A 19,113-nucleotide genomic window follows, 5' to 3' on the forward strand; every position below is an offset into this window, starting at 1 on the left:
AAAAAAAGATGGCAACGCCGGCAGCAAACGTGGTACGCGACAAACTAAAAAAGGGAATACTAAAGACCAGGGGGAAAAAAGGCCAGAAAAGTTCAGCGTGGACTCGTTTTTATGAGGTTGTAAATCAGGATGATAGTAATGCTGGCTACGTGATTTGCAAGAGCTGCGACGCTGTTTATGTCTACGACAGTCACAAAACCGGGACATCTAACATGGTGCATCACATTTGTGCAAAACCCCGAACCTCCACAAACACCCTGAGCATGAGCAGTTTCGTCCGCTGTGATCCCAGAAGAGTGCCACAGGATGTTAAAACAAGATAGAACGCAGCTGCCTGCAGCAGTTTGAGTGGCGCGAGTGCGCTTGGAGGTGCGCTCGGCGCGGCTCCCAGATGATTGCGCACTGGTGTGCGTCTGGGCCGTGACAGCGTGGCACGCATTGAATGTCTCTGCTACATTGGATCAGTCTCCTTTCTTTAACAGGCAAAAGCTTTATAACCTCACTAATGCCTTGCATCGTCTATATTAGATATATAACAACGGGTGGGTGCGGGCGGGTGCGGTTTTGATAAAATGTTAGTTCGGGTGGATGGCGGATGGGTGACGACTTTTGTGATGCGGTTGCGGATGAAATAATTGCCTATCCGTGCATCTCTAACGTCTAGTCTCTTACGTGAATGAGATAAATAATATTATTTGATATTTTACGCTAATGTGTTAATAATTTCACACATAAGTCGCTCCTGAGTATAAGTCGCACCCCCGGCCAAACTATGAAAAAAAACTGCGACTTACAGTCCAAAAAATACGGTAGTGGTTAGAGTGTCCGCCCTGAAATGAGTAGGTTGTGAGTTCAAACCCCGGCCGAGTCGTACCAAAGACTATAAAAATGGGAGCCGTTACCTCCCTGCTTGGCACTCAGCATCAAGGGTTGAGATTGGGGGTTAAATCGCCAAAAAAATGATTCCCGGGCGCGGCCACCGCTGCTGCTCACTGCTCCCCTCACCTACCAGGGGGTGAACAAAGGGGATGGGTCAAATCATTAGAACTTTAAAGCCACAGATGACATGTTTAATAAAAAAAGTTCCCGCCATACATTCAAGTGTATTAAATGCTACACTCAGTATTGCACTACTTAGTCTCCATCGGTGGGCTCTTATTTTGAAATACTTCTCTTCATGCTATGCCAGACTACAATAAGCCCACATGCTATTAGTAGAAAAATAAACACCCAATGACGTGGAAGACCTGAATATGGAGAGGAAAAAATGTTATTCCAAGACTAATTTGGACAATCTCCAGCCGTGATGAAGCTAAAATGGAGAATATTTGATGATTAGTCCTACAGGGCCACATGGGTGGGGGTATGTGTGGGTGTGTAAAAAATCCAATCCTCATTCTGTCAGTCGTCGTCGTCCTCTGAAGACGACCGCGTCGCGCCTCCGCTGTCGTCACGGTAACGGCGAGCCAGTAAACGCAACTGCTCCAGGGCCTCGCCGTAGTCGGCCATCTCGGGGCCGTGGGTGAGAAAGCTGGGGGCCACGCGGCGGACGTCGAAGGCGCTCACGCTGCGATGCAACTCTGAGAGCCACGGGTCCAGCGCGGGCCCCGACTGGAGGGACGTGAGGACCGGCACGGAGGAGACGGCCGAAGCTTTAAAAGAAAAAAGGTCAGTACAGAATATTAGAATGTCAGATTGGGAGCGGAGGAACTCACATCTGAATGGAGGATGCTGGTCAAACACCAGACCTCCGTCGGTGAGAGACGGACTGAATATACGAGGGAAAGGTGGAGTGACTTTACTGGGACTGGACAGCAGCTGCACAGCCCTGCAGAGACCACAGTCATGTTAGGAACACTTCAGTAAGAGCAGCTTTTCTTTCAACATGACTTGGAACTAGACTTGCATTATTTCATACTGTGAGAAGGAGATATATTTTTAAGTGTTCTTTTTTTAATCCATAGTCTTGTTTAAAACAGTATTTTCCCATGTAGTGACCTCCTTGCTTTATCTTATGCCCGCTACTAAACTCTTCATTTTGTCTTACAGGCTGTTTTGGTCAGTTCCTTATCTGTTTTTGAAGAAGCAGTTGTGCTTCTTTTAGGGCGAGTGGGGCTGTTTTTGCTCTACATAAACTGTTTGGATTTAGACCTCTTCTTGCTGATGCTATTGTTGCATTGTAAGGGCTGGTCTCCTAAAACTTTAGTACAATTTGGTCAAGTACTATTCTGTCTCGGTGGTCCTCTTTACTCAACATAGTCGTGGTCACTATACTTGTTGGTCACAAAAAACATTCATGAAGTTTGCTTCTTTTATGAATTTATTATGGTTCTAACATAATAGTGAGAGTCCAGTCCATAGTGGATCCAACATAATAGTGTGAGAGTCCAGTCCATAGTGGATCTAACATAATAGTGTGAGAGTCCAGTCCATAGTGGATCTAACATAATAGTGTGAGAGTCCAGTCCATAGTGGATCTAACATAATAGTGTGAGAGTCCCAAAAAAAAAAGTTTCCTTTTTGTAAGACTAAGACTTTTTTTATTGGGAGAAAATGTTTTTCTTCATTAAATGACTTTTTGTATTGTAGTTACACAACTTTGTAGTAAAATACTACTTTAAAAAAAGACCTAGTCTTTCAACATTTAGACTGAGTCATGAACTATCATGACCACCAGATGTCGCCAAAGCACAAACTACCACTCCACTTTGAAAGCATGACTAATCGTTTTGTCCTACGATTCCTGGTATCTGATACCGTATCGGATTGATATCGTAACTGGCCAACACTCCAGGCTCCAATATCGGTATCATGGTTTCTGAAGAGTGCCATTTTCAACATGTGGACCAGGAGTATAAAGTAGGTGGTGTTCCTTGTACTTACAGAGGAGCTGTGGGATAGAAGGAGGTGACGTAGGACGCCAGGACGTCCTCCCCGCTGCACAGGTGGTGGAAAGGAGACGATGGTTCCGTCCCAGGCGCCACATGACTGGTGGGAAGAGGAAGGAGGAGATGAATGTGAAGTTTTAGGACTTGTGTGCATGGTGGATGTACCTGGTGAGTCTCTGCTCTTCCACGCCTTTCAGCGTCACCCACTGACCGTAGCAACCACCCTCGCCCGCTTCTGGGCACGTTGACAGCGGTTTCCATGGCAACGAGTCGGCGCAGGCACTTAAAGCGTCCGGGAGAGAATCCCCGTGCACCATTGGGAACGGGACGGCGCCGTAAGCCGCCACCACCTGCGAGTCGCCGCGTTTAGGTCACGGGGGAAAATGGCGGCGGGGAAAAAACATGGAGTCTCACCTTCCTCCCCGACGTGGACAGAGAGTCGGCCAGCTGCCACATGGGGACGCCGTTCCTCCGCCGGTACGGCACGGTGAGTGCGTCCAGGGCGAGCGCCAGCACCGCGCTTGAGTGGTACCAAAGCGAAGGCTGCAGGGCGGGCGCAGGGGTTTTAGTGCGAGGGGGCGAAACAAAGCGACGCGCGGCGAGAGCGTCTTACGTCATAGGTCAGGTGAGGGAAGATGACTTACGTCATAGGTCAGGTGAGGGAAGATGACTTACGTCATAGGTCAGGTGAGGGAAGATGACTTACGTCATAGGTCAGGTGAGGGAAGATGACTTACGTCATAGGTCAGGTGAGGGAAGATGACTTACGTCATAGGTCAGGTGAGGGAAGATGACGGGCGCAGACGCCCGCAGGCCCAGACCGCCACGCAGCGTTAGCGGGCAGTAGAAGGAGCTGTTACTGGCCAGGTGTGCGGTCGCCATGGCGCAGTTCAGCAGACGGTAGACGTCTTTGGCGGGAGTCTACACACACACACACACACACACACACACACACACACACACACACGGACACACACACAGACAGGGACACGGACACAGACAGACACATACGGACGGACACAAACGCACAGACACACACAGACAGACGGACACACACAGACACACATGGACACACACAGACGGACAGACACACACACACAGGGACACGGACACACACACGGACACAGACATACACACACGGATGGACACAAATGCACAGACACACACACACACTCAGACGGACACACATGGACACACACAGACACACACACACAGACAGGGACACGGACACACACACAGACACAGACAGACACACACACATACGGACGGACACAAACGCACAGACACACACAGACAGACGGACACACACAGACACACACAGACGGACACACACAGACACACATGGACACACACACACAGGGACACGGACACACACACAGACGGACACAAATGCACAGACACACACACACACGCAGACGGACACACACAGACACACATGGACACACACAGACGGACAGACACACACACACAGGGACACGGACACACACACGGACACAGACATACACACACGGATGGACACAAATGCACAGACACACACTCAGACGGACACACATGGACACACACAGACACACACACACAGACAGGGACACGGACACACACACACACAGACACAGACATACACACACAGACACACACACATACGGACGGACACAAACGCACAGACACACACAGACAGACGGACACACACAGACACACACAGACGGACACACAGACACACATGGACACACACAGACACACACACACAGGGACACGGACACACACACACACAGACGGACACAAATGCACAGACACACACACACACGCAGACGGACACACACAGACACACACACACAGACAGGGACACGGACACACACACAGACACAGACATACACACACACATACGGACGGACACAAACGCACAGACACACACACACACACACACACACACACACACACAGACGGACACACAGACAGGGACACGGACACACACACGGACACACAGACGGACACAGACGCACAGACACAAACGCACAGACACACACACACAGACAGGGACACGGACACACACACGGACACACACAGACAGACGGACACACACAGACACACACAGACAGACGGACACACACAGACACACACAGACGGACACACACAGACACACATGGACACACACAGACACACACACACAGGGACACGGACACACACACACAGACGGACACAAATGCACAGACACACACACACACGCAGACGGACACACACAGACAGGGACACGGACACACACACAGACACAGACATACACACACACATACGGACGGACACAAACGCACAGACACACACACACACACACACACACACACACACACACACACACAGACGGACACACAGACAGGGACACGGACACACACACGGACACACAGACGCACAGACACAAACGCACAGACACACACACACAGACAGGGACACGGACACACACACGGACACACACAGACAGACACACACGGACACACACAGACAGACACACACACACAGATACACACACAGACACATACGAACGGACACAAATGCACAGACACACACACACACAGACAGACACACACACACAGACAGGGACACGGTCACACACCCACACACACACACACAGACAGGGACACGGACACACACACAGACACATACGAACGGACACAAACACACAGACACACACACACACACAGAGACAGGGACACAGACAGACAGAGACACACAAACGCACAGACACACACACACACACAGACAGACGGACACACACAGATGGACACACACACACACACACACACACACACACACAGACGGACACACAGACAGGGACACGGACACACACACGGACACACAGACGCACAGACACAAACGCACAGACACACACACACAGACAGGGACACGGACACACACACGGACACACACAGACAGACACACACGGACACACACAGACAGACACACACACACAGATACACACACAGACACATACGAACGGACACAAATGCACAGACACACACACACACAGACAGACACACACACACAGACAGGGACACGGTCACACACCCACACACACACACAGACAGGGACACGGACACACACACAGACACATACGAACGGACACAAACACACAGACACACACACACACACAGAGACAGAGACACAGACAGACAGACACACACAAACGCACAGACACACACACACACACAGACAGACGGACACACACAGATGGACACACACACACACACACAGACACACACATACGGACAGACAGACACAGAGACACACACACACACAGACAGAGAGTCAAACGCCTGGCGCCCTCACTCCCGCCGGCCAACTTACCGAGTCATGGCGAGCGACGGGCTCCAGGCCGTAGGTGAGGATGCCTCGGCCGCCGTACGAGTCCTGGAGCATTTCCGTGACCTTTGACCCCAAGCCAGCGAAGCCGTCGGCCACGTCGCAGAGGATCTGGAAGCCCTGAGGAGCCATGTGAGGTGAGGAGGTGAAGGAAGGAGGAGGAGGAGGAGGAGGAAGGAAGAAAGAACTTACCTGGAAGTAATCACACTCTTCCACAAAGAAATGCAGTTTGTCATCCAGCTCGTCCACAACTTTGCCCTGCAGGAGAGACTCGCCCTGGCCAAAAGCCTCCAGACGCTCCGCCTCTCTGGTCAGGAGGAACACGGCTTGTTTACAATCCACCTTTCAACAAACATGGCTTTTGTACTAATGCAGGAAATATTCAACAATATTTGTCATTTCACACGTCAGGCCTGCAATGCAACATCTTGCAATACAACATGTTGCAATACAACATGTTGTATTGCAACATGCCATGTGACATGCCCGTCTGGTCACTTCCACAGCCCGTTTAGGCAGCAAACGTGTTGCAAGGTAAGTGTTTACGCCTTCTTGAGGAAGTAAGTCAGTCAAGCAAATAAGGTCAGAAGGTAAGTCAAATAATAAAGGACATACATAAGGTAAGTAAAGTAAGTTAAGCAAACAAACTAAGTCATGTAAGTTCATTTAAGTAAAAATAAAGTAAACGTAGCAAGTAGTGGGAGTAAAGCAAATAAGTCATGCAAGTAAACCAAGTAAGAAAGTAAGCAAGATAAGTGGAAAAAAAAGTAAGGTAAGTAAAGGAAGAAAGTAAATAAAGGAATTGAAGTGAACATAGTAATTAATGCAAGTAAACCAAAGGAAGAAAGTACATGACTAAGTAAAGTAAGGAATATAAGATAGGTAAAGTATAAATAAGTATGGTAAGTAAAGGAACAAAGTAAGTAAGTAATGCAAGTAAACAAGTAAGATAAGTGAAGTGAGAAAGTAAAGGAAGTAAAAACAAGTAAGTACATTTAGTAAGGTCAGTAAATAAGTAAAGTAGGGAATTAAGTCAAATGAGAAAGTGATGTGAGTAAAAGTAAGAAAGTAAAGAAAGTCAGTATGGTAAGTTAGTAAAATAAGTAAGGAAGTAAACTAAGTAATGTATCCAAGTAAGTAAATCAAGTAACTAAGGAAAGTAAGTCAATTAAGTAACTAAGGAAAGTCAGTAAATTAAGTCAAAGTAAGTAACTAAGGTAAGTAAGTAAATTAAGTAACTAAAGAAAGTAAATACAGTAAAAAAGGCAAGTAAGTAAGTATGTACTGTTGGTAAGAAAGTGAAGTAAACAAAGTGATGCAAGTAGGTAAAGCAAGTACAATAAAAGGAACCGTAAGTAAAGTAATATAAAGAAAGAAAGTCAAGTAAAATTGCAAGTATGATATCTGTCTATTATGTCTTTGTTTATAATGTTTATTTTCTGCAGCTGTTACATATACTGTAATATTGGACATGCTCATTGTTATATATTATATAAACATCATATATCAGTATATATTATATGTAAATATTACATATGTTATATTGCTACTATGGTACTTTTGTAGTCTACTTTATACCTGCATTGTCCTTTCCATCCTTACACTTTCCATCCTTTCTAACTGAGCTACTGTGTGGAACAATTTCCCTTGTGGACCATTAAAGAAGGTCGAAGTAAAGTAAGTGAATAAGTAGGTCAATAAGTAAGTAATTAAGTAAAGTAAGTGAATAAATAGGTCAATAAGTAAGTCAAAGTAATTAAGTAAAGTAAGTGAATAAGTAGGTCAATAAGTAAGTCAAGTAATTAAGTAAAGTAAGTAAGAATTAATTACAACATCCTAGAGTTTATTATCAATATTGACTCTGACAGCACCCTCACTGTCAGTGTGTCTTACCCATCATGGTTGTACTGGTGGATGACGGAGATGGTGCGAGGGTGCAGTCAGTGTGTCTTACCCATCATGGTTGTACTGGTGGATGACGGAGATGGTGCGAGGGTGCAGGTGAATGCGCAGGAAGTCGGACCACACCTTCACACTTCCCTCCAGCTGGTAGCTCTTCTGGATGGCGGCCAGCTGAGCGTTGACTGTGTCCAGCCTCAAAGAGCCTGTGTGACGTGGGGACAACATTAAAGCCTCAAAGAGCCTGTGTGACGTGGGGACAACATTAAAGTGGGCACACGACGTCACACCATTTTACTCACCTTCACACGGGTACTGGCGGCTTGACGTGAAATCCACCTCAGTCAGTATGTCCCCCCTCTAAATACAACAACAAGTCATCCAAGTACCACTTTGTAACTGTTCCATGACCACATACTCACGTCCAACTTGTCTAAATCTTCCAGGAAGGAGTTTTTTTCAGGGGGGCTCTCTTTGTGCGTCATCAGGCTCCCATCCCTGTCGGAGGGTGCAACACTTTAAAGGACACACTTTCACTCGGGGGATGTTATTTACAGCAGAGTGGATTATTCTGCACATTTTGACATAAATGTCAGAATAATTGTATCTAAGGCTTGTAAAACTCCACTGTGTAGGATGGGAAGCGACATGAAGGTGTCGGTTTCTTTGATCTATTGTAATCCACAGGAAGATTTTGTCTTGACCCGAAATCTACAAAGCGGAGAGGAAGCAGGACCTGACCCCCCCTCCAGGCACCTTTTCTTTTAACTGTTTTGCAACCAAAGGCGAGGGCTGTTTACGACCCCCCTCCCTTTAAAAACAGTAATCAGGGAAAGTCCAAATAAAAGAGGAGGCGTGCCACCATTCGTCAGAGCGTGGTGGAAGACTGTACAAAGAGTACAGCCCAGACGTTTCTCCTCAAAGAGCTACATTGAATCCTGTCTCGGTTTAATTCCTTGCTTCTTGTCTGTTGAATAGATGTCATCAGCGTTTGAACCTGACAATAACAGCAAATTGTGTGTACCAGGAAATAGCGGACGTGTCTTTGCCGGCATCATACAGACTTCCCTCCTGCCGCAGAGTCAGCAGACTTCCTGTGCCGGCCAAAAGATGAGGTGGGTTTAAAGCCAAAAGGGACAGATTGTGAGCATGGAAGACATCGGTACCTTTGAGGTCCATGGCGATGAGGCGGGGGGTGTAGGTGACGTTCCCGCCCAGCGTCTGGCCTTCACGAAACATGACATCACTCTGGATCTCTCCAGGGGGCATCTCCGGGTCGTAACACAGAGATGCATCCTGGCAAATGTTAGAGGAATATTTTCCACCTTAGAATGGAAAGCTTGGGATCGACCGGACTGAATATCAGCGCCCATATTTGGCATGTTGACGTACAGTACAGGCCAAAAGTTTGGACACACCTTCTCCTCATTCAATGTGTTTTCTCTATTTTCATGACTATTTACATTGTAGATTGTCACATCAAAACTATGAATGAACACATGTGGAGTTATGTACTGTCGGAGGCAGATATTTACATATATCCAAATTTAAGTGTTACTTCTTTTATTTCATAGTCATATTTGAAAACAGCTCATGTTTTCCATTTCTTCTCTTTCTGTTTGTCTGCAAGTAAACTGTGTGTGTTAACCTTGATCTTTGGAATGTAAGAAGGAGAGATAATGTGCTTGTGTTTTGACTAGAGAGATGGAAGAGGGGAGAGGGTTTTGGGTCGGGAAGACAGACCATCTTAGCGGGGCGAGCCGAATGTTCTATGCTGTCTCTGTGAATGTATATCTGCAAAGCTTTGCAAATATATTACAAAATACCTATTCTGTCTCTGGTGGTTTTTCAACTCAGCTTTAAGTGTCGTAAAGAGCTTGGGAGCGACTTGTGACTTGAATTCCCTGTGAGGAACAACTGGTCCAAAACGCAACAGTACTTAACAAAAACAGGTGAAATAACTGAAAATAAAATCCAATTTAATTGCAAATAAAAATACGGCTTCAACACTTTAGTCATAATTTTTGCACTTGAGAAAATTCTCTCTGATTTTAATCTCCAGACCTCTTCTGTTTGTTAGAGATTGTCATTACTGCCACAAGTGGTGGAAAAGTGTATTACAACTGAGTACCGCTATGGCCCATATGGACGAGCGCAGCTGAGAAACAGATGTTAATTGGCAGCCATCTCTTGGTTAAGAAACACTGTCTTAAGGGGCCTGTAAAAAAAATGTATGACGTACAGTACAGGCCAAAAGTTTGGGCCACACCTTCTCATCCAATGCGTTTTCTTTATTTTCATGACTATTTACATTGTAGATTGTCACATCAAAACTATGAATGAACACATGTGGAGTTATGTACTTAACAAAAAGAGGTGAGATAACTGAAAATAAAATACAATTTAATTGCAAATAAAAATACGGCTTCAACACTTTAGTCATAATTTTTGCACTTGAGAAAATTCTCTCTGATTTTAATCTCCAGACCTCTTCTGTTTGTTAGAGATTGTCATTACTGCCACAAGTGGTGGAAGAGTGTATTGCAACTGAGTACCGCTATGGCCCATATGGACGAGCGCAGCTGAGAAACAGATGTTAATTGGCAGCCATCTCTTTGCCCAAACAAATGGCTAAGAAACACTGTTTTAAGAGGCCTGTTCATTTTTTGTGACATTCAGTACAGGCCAAAAGTTTGGACACACCTTCTCGTCTGCTCTTTTAATGTATTTAATGTCCTTTGTGTTCTTTGATGTTTCCCTCTTACACACATGCATGTGTGTGCTATGGCTATGAAGTTTTTTTCTCCCTTGGCCTCAGTCTGTGGGATGTCTCTCTGTAATGTTTGTCTGCTCTTGAACGGCATTGTGCTGAAAATCTTAATTTCCCCTCGGAGATTATTCAAGTATTTCTGAGTCTGAGTCTGATTCTCGTTCAATGCATTTTCTTTATTTTCATGACTATTTACATTGTAGATTGTCACATCAAAACTATGAATGAACACATGTGGAGTTATGTACTTAACAAAAAAAAGGGGGGAAATAACTGAAAACATGTTTTATATTCTAGTTTCTTCAAAATAGCCACCTTTTGCTCTGCACACTCTTGGCATTCTCTCAATGAAACGGTTTTCACTTCACAGGTGAGCTTAAATAATGTAATGTAAATTAATTAATGTAAATAAATACAAATGATGTTAAAAAAAACAACTTAAAGCCTTGTCCAGCTGTTTACTGCCATGTACTATTTATTAGAGATGTCCGATAATATCGGCCGATAAATGCTTTTAAAATGTAATATCGGAAATTATCGGAATCGGTTTCAAAAAGTAAAATGAATGACTTTTTAAAACGCCGCTGTACGGAGCCGTTGCGTCTCCCAGTCAGCAGCCCCTCCCCTCTCCCCTCTTCCCTCTCCCCACACACAACACTGGACTTGACGACTGCAGCATGAGAGGCGACGCTTGATGACCTCATCAAACCGCCGCGAGCGGAGCATAACAACAACAAGAGTGTGTTGTTGCCGGTGCTGTAGCCGTGGCTAACAAGCCAGCTCGCTCAGTGGCTGACTAACGACACCATGTCTATAGTTTGGGATTATTTTAAAGTGTGTCTGACGGATAAAAAACTGGCAATTTGCAATGACTGCAAAAAGTTGGTTTTGCGAGGAGGAACCAAGACGAGCAATTTGATCTACCACCTCTACAAGAATCATAAGGAGATACACGATGAATACAAGCGGAAGATGGATGAAGAGCAAACCCCGAAAAAAAGTAGCACCACACAGCCTTGCACTAAATGAGGACGATGTTATTGTTGACTTTATTACTCTAGTATACTCTGGACTGAAGCTGCGTGCCTTCGTTGTTTTTGTAGCTGTTGTTTTGAGGCGTGTTTAAAAAAAATAATGCACTTTGTGAAAGTCAAAGTATAGTATTTCCCATAGTTGTAGTTAGGGATGTCCCGATCCAGGTTTTTGCACTTCCAATCCGATACCTACCGTATTTTCCGCACTATAAGGCGCACCTAAAAACCACAAATGTTCTCAAAAGCTGACAGTGCGCCTTATAACCCGGTGCGCTTTATATATGGATTAATATTAAGATTCATTTTCATAAAGTTTCGATCTCGCAACTTCGGTAAACAGCCGCCATCTTTTTTCCCCGTAGAACAGGAAGCGCTTCTTCTTCTACGCAAGCAACCGCCAAGGAAAGCACCCGCCCCCATAGAACAGGAAGCGCTTCTTCTTCTACTGTAAGCAACCACCCGCCCCCGGAAGAAGAAGAAAAAACGCGCGGATATCACCGTACGTTTCATTTCCTGTTTACATCTGTAAAGACCACAAAATGGCTCCTACTAAGCGACAAGGATCCGGTTCATAAAAAGACGCAATCTCTCCATCCGCACACGGATTACTACCGTATTTCACAGCAACTGATATTCCTGTGAACCGCACTGTGGATACAACGGGAGCACGTACGGTGAATATTCGCACCACAGGGAATGAGAAGTCATCCTTCACTGTGGTTCTAGCTTGCCATGCTAACTTCCACCCATGGTGATATTCAAAAGGAAGACCTTGCCAAAAGAGACCTTTCCAGCCGGCGTCATCATAAAAGCTAACTCGAAGGGATGGATGAAGAAAAGATGAGCGAGTGGTTAAGGGAAGTTTACGCGAAGAGGCCGGGTGGCTTTTTTCACACAGCTCCGAAGGCGAACACACCTTCACTAAGACGGGCAGACAGCGCCGGACGACATACGCCAACATTTGCCAGTGGATCGTAAATGCCTGGGCAGATATTTCGGTCACAACTGTGGTCCGAGCTTTCCGGAAGGCAGGATTCACAGAACTACTGGACAACAACAGCGACACTGACTCCGATGACTTCGACGAGACGGAACCGGCCATTTTTGGATCCCACGCTTGCGCAACTTTTCAATTCGGATACCGAAAACGAAGAATTCGAAGGATTTACGAATGAAGAATAACTTCAGAAGGTGAGCGCTATGTTTATTTTGTGTGTTGTGACATTAACATTCGAGCAACATTATGTTACTATTTATTGCTCTACACCATTTTGAATTTTACTATGTTTGTGATTGCACATTTGCGTACATTTTGGGACAGAGTTGTTAGAACGCTGGTTTTCAATATATTATTAAAGTTTGACTGAACTATCTGACTGTTTTTTTGACATTCACTTTAGCGCAGCGTAGGCGCGGCTTATAATCCGGGGCGGCTTATTGGTGGACAAAGTTATGAAATATGTAATTCATTGAAGGTGCGGCTAATAATCCGGTGCGCCTTATAGTGCGGAAAATACGGTATATTGTTTTTGCACTTCCGATCCGATACCGATACTGACCGATACTGGCCTATCCGAGCATGTATTAAGTTTTAAAGTTATTTAGCCTACTTAGTTGTCAGAATCATGTTGAAAAGGGTTTTAGTACTCTTGATAACAACTAGCCAGCTGAATTAGGGGAGTTTGAATAATACACAATGGTTGGTAACAAGAAACTGACCTGTTTATTCAAGGATAAACACAAAATAGACAAAATTATACATGACAAACAGAAATGGCATCATTGAACTAGGGCTGGGCGATATGGCCTTTTTTTAATATTGCCATATTTTAAGGCCATATTGCGATACACAATATATATCTGGATATTTTGCCTTAGCCTTGAATGAACACTTGATGCATATAATCACAGCAGTATGATGATTCTATGTGTTTTGATTGATTGATTGAGACTTTTATTAGTAGGTTGCACAGTGAAGTACATATTCCGTACAATTGACCACTAAATGGTAACACCCCGATAAGTTTTTACACTTGTTTAAGTCGGGGTCCACTTAAATTGATTCATGATACAGATATATACTATCAGATATATACTATCATCATAATACAGTCATCACACAAGATAATCACATTGAATTATTTACATTATTTATAATCCAGGGTGTGGAGGGTAAGTGTCAAAAAGACAGCCAAAAGAGTTTGATATGAGAATAAATGTAAAGTTAAAATATAGGGTAGAAATGCACCCATTTGCAGGAAATGTAGTCTTGATTTTCAAAATGTTCTTTCAAGGCTTGCATGTCTACATTAAAACATTCTTCTTCATACTGCATTAATATATGCTACTTTTAAACTTTCATGCAGAGAAGGAAATCACAACTAAATAGATCACTCATTTTTTCATACGGTGTTGATCTGGAAATTTTTGCCTCGGCATTTTGATGGTGTGGACGTGTGGCACCGCACGGAGATAAGCGTCTCGACAGACGTCACAATATTTGAACAATGATGACGAAAACTGTTTTCTCTGTCGTGTCCGTGTGTCGAAAATTGTTATGCGCTTATTTTTTTATTTGATTTTGTGCGTGGCATAGATTTGCCGTGCGCAGAGGACGTTTGAGCAGTGTGCAATTGCACAGGCGAGCACCTTAGCGGCTGCGCTAGCATCACAGCTAACGTTAGCCATGTTGCTACCTCTCTGATGGGAGAGGACGTATACGTATGTGACGTATGACGTGTGACGTATACGTATGTGACGTATGACGTGACAGTATGTGACGTGTGTAAGAAGGTGCGCTTGCTGTCTGTGAGAGGGAGACACAGAAAAGAGTGAGAAGAGCCTGTCGTGTAATGCCAGCAGCTAAAAGCAACTGCGTGAGAATTCACAGACCTGTGGATGTGTTGAAGGTGTGCTGGAAAATACGGAACGGAAATAGGGAGCAGCAGAAAAGTGGAATGTATTATTTAAATCTGTGCGTTGGAAAACATGGACCGGAGTTTTTTTTTAAACTGGATCTGGATCGGCATTTTCCCATGCCTTGCCGATACGCATTTTTTGGCAAATATCGGCGGCCGATCCGATCCAAATATCGGATCGGGACATCCCTAGTTGTAGTGGGTATCAGGATTATCTCAGGGAGAGCATGTCCCAAATTCCAAGCTGCTGTTTTGAGGCATGTTTAAAAAAAATAATGCACTTTGTGACTTCAATAATAAATATGGCAGTGCCATGTTGGCATTTTTTTCCAGAACTTGTGTTGATTTATTTTGGAAAACCTTGTTACATTGTTTAATGCATCCAGCGGGGCATCACAACAAAATTAGGCATAATAATGTGTTCATTCCACGACTGTATATATCGGTATGGCTTGATATCGAAATCGGTAATTAAGAGTTGGACAATATCGGAATATCGGCAAAAATAACATTATTGGACATCTCTACTATTTATGTTTAAATAACTGACTGCAAATGACACTCGGCTCTAAATATCTGTTATCGGCCTCCTTGACGACTAATAATCAGTATCGGCCTTGAAAAAAAAACCATTGGTGGACCTCTAGTAAGGAGTCAATCTCTGTTTTGAGGAGAAACACCCTGTCAACAACACCCTGTGTTTGTATCTGTGCACATACGCCTATAGCATCCTAGTTTTGATGGTGAGAAGAGGTGCCAGGTACGAGATGGAGCGTGTCAAAGACACATACACGAAGGAGGTTAACTTTCACTTTCGTTGGACTAAAGGCCAAGCAACTTGGCTGGGAATGGATGCAGACTGGACAAAAGCAAGTGAAGAGGGACTGTGTGTTGTGTCCTTGAGCAAGACACTTCACCCTTGCTCCTGATTGGTCGTGGTTAGGGCCTTGCATGGCAGCTCCCGCCATCAGTGTGTGAATGTGTGTGTGAATGTGGAAATAGTGTCAAAGCACTTTGAGAACCTTGAAGGTAGAAAAGTGCTATACAAGTACAACCCATTTATTTATTTAACAAAAAAAAGGTAAAATAACTGAAAACATGTTTTTTATATTCTGCTTTCTTCAAAATAGCCACCCTTTGCACACTCTTGGCATTCTCTCGATGAGCTTCAAGAGGCAGTCACCTGAAATGGGTGTTCACTTCACAGGTGTGCTTGAAGCTCATGGAGAGAATGCCAAGAGTTAAGTTAAACAGTTAAAGTAGCAATGATTGTCACACACACACTAGGTGTGGCGAAATTATTCTCTGCATTTGACCCATCCCCATGTTCACCCCCTGGGAGGTGAGGGGAGCAGTGAGCAGCAGCGGTGGCCGCGCCCGGGAATCGTTTTTGGTGATTTAACCCCCAATTCCAAGCCTTGATGCTGAGTGCCAAGCAGGGAGGTAATGGCTCCCATTTTTATGGTCTTTGGTATGACTCGGCCGGGGTTTGAACTCACGACCTACCCATCTCAGGTGTGCAGAGGGTGGCTATTTTGAAGAAACTAGATGTTTTCAGTTATTTCACCTTTTTTTTTGTCAAGTACATAACTCCACATGTGTTCATTCATAGTTTTGATGTGACAATCTACAATGTAAATAGTCATGAAAATAAAGAAAATGCATTGAATGAGTTAAGTTAAGTTAAAGTAGCAATGATTGTCACACAAACACTTGGTGTGGTGAAATTTGTCCTCTGCATTTGACCCATCCCCAAGTTCACCCCCCTGGGAGGTGAGGGGAGCAGTGAGCAGCAGCGGTGGCCGCGCCCGGGAATCATTTTTGGTTGATTTAACCCCCAATTCCAAGCCTTGATGCTGAGTGCCAAGCAGGGAGGTAATGGCTCCCATTTTTATAGTCTTTGGTATGAACTCACAACCTACCCATCTCAGGTGTGCAGAGGGTGGCTATTTTGAAGAAACTAGATGTTTTCAGTTATTTCACCTTCTTTTTGTCAAGTACATAACTCCACATGTGTTCATTCATAGTTTTGATGTGTCAATCTACAATGTAAATAGTCATGGAAATAAAGAAAACCACATTGAATGAGGAGGTGTGTCCAAACTTTTGGCCTCTATTGTACAAACAAAAAGTGTTTCTAAAAAGGGGTCAAGGGTACATTTTTAATTGTTTATCGTAAATCGAGCAGAGGGTAAAATGATGCGATATTTATGTACGTCTGGCAACTGTGAATAAGAAGCAGCTGTTAAATCACTATGTGACGACAATTTTGTAGTCGTTATTTAAACATAGTCTTCATCAATGACTTCACAGCTTACTTATTAACACAACTAGTCTTTTTCTTCTTGGTAATGTTAAAAAGAACAATTGAATGCTAACAGCAACTTAGCAGTGTTTTCCTCACCTGTAAGTTCCACCAGTGAGTGCCCACAAAGTTGGAATAATGTCCCAGCTGGAGCGTGATGATCTCCCGGCAAAGGCTGCTCATGGTGGCGGCCACAAGGTGCTACAAGGTGTTACAAGGTGTTACAAGGTGCTATGTTACATGTTACAAGGTGCTAAAAAGACTGCATTTTCCACATGAGCGACATCTTTCTTCCGGGGATGACAACACTAAACAGCGACGGGCTACGTCACAACTGGGACCTTTTCTGATTGGCTAAGCGAGAAAAGTGGGTGGATTTGATTGGATGGTGTAATGACGTAAGACATAGTTAGGTTGCACTGCGCCTTCGTCTCACATGTGGTGCCTTCATGCATTTCCTGCTTTCTAGTATATTTATTTTGATTCAGAAACATAAAAACAATTATGTTTCATTTTTCAAATATATATCATCACATATATTTTTATTCTTGGTTTGGAGCATTATTAATTAAGTTATGGCACTGCGACCTTATTGACAATAGAATAGAATAGAAAGTACTTTATTGATCCCTGGGGGAAATTCAGCAACAACAACATAGTAATCCTGTAAATCAGTGGTCCCCAACCACCGGGCCGCGGCCCGGTACCGGTCCGTGGATCGATTGGTACCGGGCCGCACAAGAAAATAAAATATATATTATTTTTTTTAATTTATTAAATCAACATAAAAAACACAAGATACACTTACAATTAGTGCACCAACCCAAAAAACCTCCCTCCCCCATTTACACTCATTCACACAAAAGGGTTGTTTCTTTCTGTTATTAATATTGTGGTTCCTACATTATATATCAATATATATCAATACAGTCTGCAGGGATACAGTCCATAAGCACACATGATTGTGTTTCTTTATGACAAAAAAAACAAAAAACAAAACAAAAAATACCATACTACCCCCCTGTGTTTAAAAATTCAGTGAATAAAAATACAGTGTATTCAAATTCAATGTAAAAAAAATACAGTAAAAAAATTCAGTGTATAAAAAAATCAGTGTGTAAAAATCCATTGTGTAAACATACAGTGTAAAAAATTGCAGTGTATAAAAAATCAGTGTGTAAAAATCCAGTGTAAAAAAATTCAGTGTATAAAAAATCACTGTTTAAAAATTCAGTGTGTAAAAATCCAGTGTAAAAAAATACAGTGTAAAAAAATTCAGTGTTTAAAAATTTAGTGTGTAAAAATACAGTGTAAAAAAAATTCACTGTATTTAAGAATTCTGTGTTTAAAAATTCAGTGTGTAAAAATAATGTTAAAAAAAATTCACTGTATAAAAATTCAGTGTGTAAAAATACAGTGTAAAAAAATTCAGTGTTTAAAAATTCAGTGCGTAAAAATACAGTGTAAAAAAATTCACTGTATTTAAGAATTCTGTGTTTAAAAATTCAGTGTGTAAAAATAATGTAAAATTTTTTTTTCACTGTATAAAAATATCAGTGTAAAAATACAGTGTAAAAAATACAGTGTAAAAAAAATCAGTATCTAAAAATTCAGTGTATAAAAATCAGTGTTTAAAAATGCACTGTATAAAAAAATCAGTCTTTAAAAAATGTGTGTGTAAAAATTCAGTGTGTAAAAATACAGTGTAAAATACAGTGTAAAACAAATTCAGTGTATAAAAATTCAGTGCATAAAAATAGTGTAAAAAATCAGTGTTTGAAAATTCAGTGTGTAAAAATACAGTGTAAAAAAAATTCAGTGTGTAAAAATACAGTGTGTAAAATACAGTGTAAAACAATTCAGTGTATAGAAAAAGGTTTCATAATAAAGACACAAATTAAACTGTTTTTCCATGTACAGTAACTAAGTAAATATGTACTAAGCCAAATAACTT

At 43.1% G+C, this 19,113-nt stretch overlaps 1 protein-coding gene across 1 annotated transcript; it reads right to left on the reverse strand.

Annotated features, from left to right (window-relative positions):
- Positions 1-1,041: 1,041 nt before the first annotated feature.
- msto1 (misato mitochondrial distribution and morphology regulator 1) lies at positions 1,042-17,451 on the reverse strand. Its single transcript, XM_061983295.1, has 14 exons — positions 17,259-17,451; positions 9,299-9,428; positions 9,157-9,226; positions 8,555-8,630; positions 8,435-8,492; positions 8,188-8,338; positions 6,426-6,540; positions 6,219-6,353; positions 3,657-3,809; positions 3,303-3,431; positions 3,054-3,238; positions 2,884-2,988; positions 1,716-1,828; positions 1,042-1,652 (listed from the first exon to the last, which is right to left on the reverse strand). The coding sequence occupies exons 1-14, from the start codon at positions 17,340-17,342 to the stop codon at positions 1,402-1,404; spliced, it is 1,755 nt and encodes a 584-aa protein (XP_061839279.1). The 5' UTR covers positions 17,343-17,451; the 3' UTR covers positions 1,042-1,401.
- Between the last annotated feature and the right edge of the window lie 1,662 nt (positions 17,452-19,113).

The sequence above is a fragment of the Nerophis lumbriciformis genome, linkage group LG21 (assembly GCF_033978685.3).
Source record: "Nerophis lumbriciformis linkage group LG21, RoL_Nlum_v2.1, whole genome shotgun sequence".
NCBI classification, from domain to species: Eukaryota; Metazoa; Chordata; class Actinopteri; order Syngnathiformes; family Syngnathidae; genus Nerophis; species Nerophis lumbriciformis.

Excerpts from the sequence above, each read along its gene's own strand:
- msto1 (XM_061983295.1), bottom strand. The coding sequence starts at position 17,342 with ATGAGCAGCCTTTGCCGGGAGATCATCACGCTCCAGCTGGGACATTAT. Across the intron at positions 9,227-9,298 it reads CATCGCCATGGACCTCAAAG|GAAGTCTGCTGACTCTGCGG; the intron begins GTACCGATGTCT and ends TGGCCGGCACAG. Across the intron at positions 1,829-2,883 it reads TTCTATCCCACAGCTCCTCT|GGCTGTGCAGCTGCTGTCCA; the intron begins GTAAGTACAAGG and ends TGGTCTCTGCAG.